This window comes from Triticum dicoccoides, chromosome 3A (genome assembly GCF_002162155.2).
Source record: "Triticum dicoccoides isolate Atlit2015 ecotype Zavitan chromosome 3A, WEW_v2.0, whole genome shotgun sequence".
NCBI classification, from domain to species: Eukaryota; Viridiplantae; Streptophyta; class Magnoliopsida; order Poales; family Poaceae; genus Triticum; species Triticum dicoccoides.
The window spans coordinates 621973979-621979857 of record NC_041384.1 but is presented as its reverse complement, the minus strand read 5'-3'; the positions used below and the strand labels follow the sequence as shown (position 1 = coordinate 621979857).

Sequence of the window (5879 nt, the reverse complement as noted above, 5' to 3'; positions counted from 1 at the left end):
GTAAGAACTTTGCAAGCAGACACAAAATTTCAAACCATGATGCTTGAAGAAAATCTATGAGCAAATGACAGAAACCCGATACTCTTGGCGATGAAATTTCGATGCACGGTCTATCGGTCAAATAAAAGAGAGGGTCTCAGACCCTGTAATTACAAATAATGCTCAGTAAGATGGAAAAAAACAGATATAGTTTGTACGATCATACAGTCATCGCATTAGCATCACACTCTAGCAGGGATGATGATGAGGATGCTAAGATTTCCTTTTTCATCAAAAGACAAGGGGAAATGCCAAAAAGCCACCACCCAAAGCTGTCAATTAGTTTACTGGCTCAAGATAAGATCCAGTACACTCAATAACATGTAGGGGCCGTCCTTTGAACCAATAAAAAAGATGGCAGTACAAAAAGGTACCAGGCTCACTAAATATGCAGGTGCACGCGTAACATGGTGGACCGAACAATATCACCAAATCCATCTTTCACACAACGATCCACCGATTAAACAACGGCCCGCTACACCGCAACTTCTTCATTACGGGTAATTTCAGACCAAGGAGCTGGGAGCGTCCTGAGCCGCTGAACATGGTGGATTCATTTCAAATCAGCTGAGAGAATATTGTTGTCGGCACATGGCCAGCTATGCGGCCATCTGTTTATCTTGGGGAAAGACGCAGGCGGTACAAAAACTCGTTTGTAACCTGGGGAGGCTCGATGCTAATGGCAGAACAAGACAATGGTACTACCCCATGGAAATATTTCTCGGCGACATGTACCAGGCATCCTTTCCTGGTCCTAGTCTTGGCACAAACGTAAAATGTAAGGCAATACAAAAGGTGAACTCCAGTCGTCCACAGCAACTGTGAGCTTGTGTCATGCAAAACATCCAGCAATTATGAAATTATAATGCAAGACTCCCGATCTTCCATTAGAATCAAGCTGCCAACCCTGGTAAGAAAAGAGAAGAGGAAATAGCAACCGTATGGGAGCATTTTGGTCCAACAAGTTGACAGTGGTTCAAACTCATCAACAAACTTGGCACACGAGCTAAATTCGAGCCATTTTCATCTTGTTGGACCAAAGTGGTGCTACGCAAACCAAAACGCATTCGCAGAAGTAATTGTGTACACTGTTATCCACTAGTTCGATGATAAGTAGGGCAAAAAGGAACACATATCAAGAAGACATCAGCAAGCAGTAAAATAAGGCTTCACGTATATCAAACAAGATGAAAATGGTTCAAACTCATCAACACACTGACAATGGTTCAAACTCATCAGCATACTTAGCACACGAGCTAAATTCCAACCATTTTCATCTTGTTGGACCAAAGTGGTGCTACTCCTGACGAAAACGCATTCACAGAAGTACTCCCTCCGTTCCAAATTACTCGTCGTAGAAATGGATGTATCTAGAACTAAAATACATCTAGATACATCCATACCTATTTTAGTTCTAGATACATCCATACCTGCGACAAGTAATTCGGAACGGACGGAGTAATTATGTACACTGCTATCCTGTTAGCTCACTAGTTCGATGATAAGTAGGGTAAAAAAGGATCACATATCAAGAAGACATCAGCAAGCAGTAAAATAAGGTAGAGATTTTATCAGCTGAAGCATAGTGGCAGCAAGGCTGAAGCATACCTGTCACCTAAGAGAAACTACATACTCCCTCCGTAAAGAAATATAAGTAGTGATCTAAACGCTCTTATATTTCTTAACAGAGGGAGTACATATCAGCTGAAGCACAGTAGCAGCAAGGCTTCACATAAGGTATACATTTGATTCGGAAGAAATTATCAAGACAAATCAGTCTGAAATTACACTTCACTAGCTGTCGCTGTGAAGCAGCCAAAAACACAAGCAACCTCTCCTATACGGTTATACCAGTGGAGGATCCTAAATCTTAATGTACACTTGCAGCTCCAATTCTCTATCTCAACTCGCCTATCATCTAATCACAATAAATAACTAATCCACCTCGCAGAGCACATTTTACACTGAGCAAACAAGCAGGTCCAAAAAGAAAAGCATAACGTCGAGCACGTTGCCCGCATCCTAGGAAGCTGGCCCCTAATGGTAGAACACGACGGGCGGGACAGCCAGGCCAGTGTCCTTGAGGAAGGGGACTACCTGCGGGCGCTCGGCGAGGTCGCGGTAGAAGGCGTACTCCGCCTCGTAGTCGTGGAGGTCCAGCTCGTTCTTCTGGTTGCTGTGGTAATGGTGCTTGGCGTCTGCCACCTTCCCGAAGCCGAACACGCTCACCCTGTCGCACACCCCCACCGCGACCATGATGGCCTGCATCCCGGACGAGTAGTGGAACAGCGCCGCGTCGTGCGCGCCGTTCCAGTCCTCGACGGCGCGGCCCGTCTCGGCGACGAAGCGGCGGAGCGAGTAGTACTTGACGATGCGCGCGCAGAGGACGTCGAGGCGAGGGTCGGTGATGGAGATGGGGGCGTCGTGGGTGGCGAGGGAGGAGGCGTTGCAGGCGGCGACGTCGAGGAAGTGCGCGGCCTGGCAGATGTAGAGGAGCACGGGGACGCCGCTGCCGTAGGGGTGGCAGAAGCAGCCGGGGCGGCGCGCGCAGAGGTGGAGTATGTTGCTGTTGATGAAGGAGAGGTTGGTCTTGGCGCCGACGTGCGCGGTGTAGCCGACGACGCGGGCGTTGTTGAGGCGGAAGACGGCGTGGTGGGAGTCGATGAGGGCGCCGTGGGCGTGGCGGAGGAGGATGCCGCTGTTGCCGACGACGGCGCAGGAGGGGATGCGGGCGGGGAGGGCGAGCACGGCGGGGAGGTCGCGGAGCACGGCGGGGTCGTAGCGGCGGAGGCGGTGCCAGGAGCGGAGCGCGCGGCGGAGGGCGGGGTCGAGGAGGAGCTCCTCGCGCGGGAGCGGGTGGAGGAGGGAGTCGGCGTGGTCGCGGTCCGCGTGGCCGCGGCGGTGGACGGGGAACTGGTGGTGGCGGAGGTGGAGCGGGTGGAGCCGGTCGCGGCGCCAGGCGCGGGCGCGGGCGCGGCCCGAGGCCGGGAGGCGGCCCTCGAGGAGGTCGTCGACGTCGCGGCGCAGGGACGGCTCGGAGCCGTCGAGGGCGGCGAGGCGGAGGAGCGTGGCGTTGAGGCGCGCGGGATCGAGCGGCGGCGGCGGCGGGGCGAGCGCGGGGGCCGGCGGGGCGAGCGCGGGGGCCGGCGGGGCCAGCGCCCGGCGGAGCGCGGAGGGGAAGGAGGCCGCGCCGCAGAGCACGACGAGGAGGAGCGCCGCGAAGGGCCCCCGCAGCGGCCGCTTCATGGCCGCCGCCGCAGCAGCCGGGGGCTAAGTGGGCCGGGGCCGCATCGGGGGATGATGCGCATCTGGGGGGTGCGAGCGCGAGCCCGAGCCGATCGAGGTCCGGGCGGCCGGGGGCGCGATGGACGGGTTCGGGTACGGCGAGGTGTGGGTAGGAGCGAGCGAGAGTGATTTATTTGTAGGTGGTTGGACTTTGGGTTCGGGGAAACGGGGGATCCTATGTGTCGTTGTTCTTGTTGGGTTCGAGCAGCGTCGGGAGGAGCAATGATTCTGTTCTGTGTGTGTGAGGGACGCAACCTGACTGCACGAGGCCGTGGCACGGGAGAGATGATGGGCGGAATTGTTTGCGTGTTGGCCCTCTGTCCCGGTGAAATTGGCACTTTTGTCCTCTTGGACTGGCGCGGCCAGGGGTAGTCCTTTTCCAGAGTACGTCTAGACGTACCATAGCTTTATTTTTTATTTTTATTTTGAACTGGCCAACATTGCTGGTGTTTCATTGATTTAGCAGAGGAGAATGGTGAAACAGATGATCAAGTGATCGGTGGATGACAGAGGTGGTCGAAGCTGACCAAGAGAAAAATGCCTAGGCTCCACATGCGGATTTCTCACGGTGTGTGCCCAAAGGGGTGCTCAATGCATGACGCTCCCGCGAGGCGCCATTGCTCCATGTCACTGCGGCATTCGCTGATGATGTTGTCATGGAGCGGGGTTTGGCCTCTGAAAACAGCACCGTTTCTAGCCATCCTTGCTGCCGGCGTCGAGGCCGCGATCATGCGCTGGACCTTGTCCGTGGACGAGGCGCCAGCGTCCCATATGTTTGGGTGGAGACCAGAGCAGCCAGACCAGGAGGCCGCTGTACTCCATGCCTGCCTCGCCATCGGGCAATCCCAGAAGAGGTGCACGGCGGCTTCCAGATTGTGCACGCAGAGTGGGCAGAAATATCCGTTCGGTCATCCTCTTCTCTGCAGCCGATCATTGCACCATAGGCGATTGCGATGTAGCAGCCATAGAAACATCTTGTGTCTGCCCGGCGCCCAGATCTTCCATATGATTGACCTGAAACAGCAGCTACTCGTCGAGACTTGTGGGCAGAATTATAAGTACAAGATGACTATCACTCGCTGCGAACAACGAGTGTAGCACAACCACCACACCCAGGCCACCAACGACCATACAACACTACAAAGCACAAGCGCTTGCCCAACAGATAACAACACCGCGTCTCGACCCATGTCGGCACCTCCGAAGACCAACTGCTCCCATAGAACTTCACTTGTCAACGCACCATCCACCTTGAATGCCGAAGAGGAAGTGGCAAGTAAGTGGCAAGACTTGATCCGATCCAAGGAAAACACCGTCTTGGACACACCGACGACGGCCGTGCATAGCGCCGCTGATAATCAAAATTGGGCCACAGCGAACACCGGAGGAGAGCAACGAGGAACCAGGCCATGTCTCCAAACACGATGCTCTCAACAGAGGAACGATGTCAAGTACGCCGCCATCATGCCGATCCGACCGAATCAAGGCTTTCGCCCGGAGACAACAACCAACTCCAAACAAGCGAGGGAAATGTCGAATACACTCGGCAACGCCTCCAAGGAGGGGAATGACACCCACGGGCGCCATCGCCGCCGGCCCGGCAAGAGCCGTGCAAGATTTGCATCCGAACATCACACATTTCACCACCTCGAAGGAATTGGGCAGCACCATCCAAGATGCTTCACACCGCCGCCATCGTAGCGCCTCGTCGTCGTAGCTGCATAGCCGAGAGCCGCCGACAGACCACACAGCAGGAAAACACCGCCCACCAAACACCTACAACCTGGCTAAGGATTCGCAGCCACCAAACTCCTCCAGCAAGGGCCAGAACCGCCACCGAAGGCTATCATCCGCTCCAAGTGACAGCCTTGCGGCGATCCAACACCAAGCCGCGGACAACTCCCACGTCGGCACCACCGAGAGAGCACTGTCGCTCACCACACAAGCCCAGAGGTGGCCCGGACGCTCGCTGCTCGCCAGGAACTCCATCCTAGCCGAGCCATCGCAGCTCCGCCACCAATCTGGATGGTGGTTTGCGCCGCCATCTCCAGAACGCGTCGTCGCCACCAAGCTGTCGCACCACACCACACCGCTGCAGACCCCACCAGGACCGTCGCCACTCCATGCCGCCCGCTGTGCTCTGTCGTCGGCCACCACCACACCAAGCTCCCAACGCAACCGCCAGCACCACCACCATGCCTGGCAGCCATGGAGGCCCGGCGTCACCATGCCTGCCGGCAGCCACGACCAAGTATGGGCCAGCCAGATCCAGATCCAAAGAAGAGGATCGAGGTAGACTCGAAACCAGCAGCCATCACTGCCGCAGGCAGCACCACCGTACGGGGCTCAAACCACCCCCGCAGCCATCGCGCCAGGCCGCCACCGCCGCGAATCACAGCACCACACCACCAAGCGCCGCCGAAGACAGAGCCACGCGCCATGGCCATGGGGTGGGGAGTCGCGCGGTGGAGAGGCCCCGCCGCCGCCGGCCCTGCCTGGGCTTTGCCCGGGAGCGACCCTCGGTGACGGCGAGGGGGATGGGAGGGACGAGGGTC

At 56.4% G+C, this 5879-nt stretch overlaps 1 protein-coding gene across 1 annotated transcript; it reads right to left on the bottom strand.

Moving 5' to 3' along the window:
- Positions 1-1697: 1697 nt before the first annotated feature.
- LOC119269658 (sialyltransferase-like protein 1) lies at positions 1698-3550 on the bottom strand. Its single transcript, XM_037551550.1, has one exon. The coding sequence runs from the start codon at positions 3283-3285 to the stop codon at positions 2077-2079; it is 1209 nt and encodes a 402-aa protein (XP_037407447.1). The 5' UTR covers positions 3286-3550; the 3' UTR covers positions 1698-2076.
- Between the last annotated feature and the right edge of the window lie 2329 nt (positions 3551-5879).

Coding starts and splice junctions, on each gene's coding strand:
- LOC119269658 (XM_037551550.1), bottom strand. CDS start 3,285: ATGAAGCGGCCGCTGCGGGGGCCCTTCGCGGCGCTCCTCCTCGTCGTG.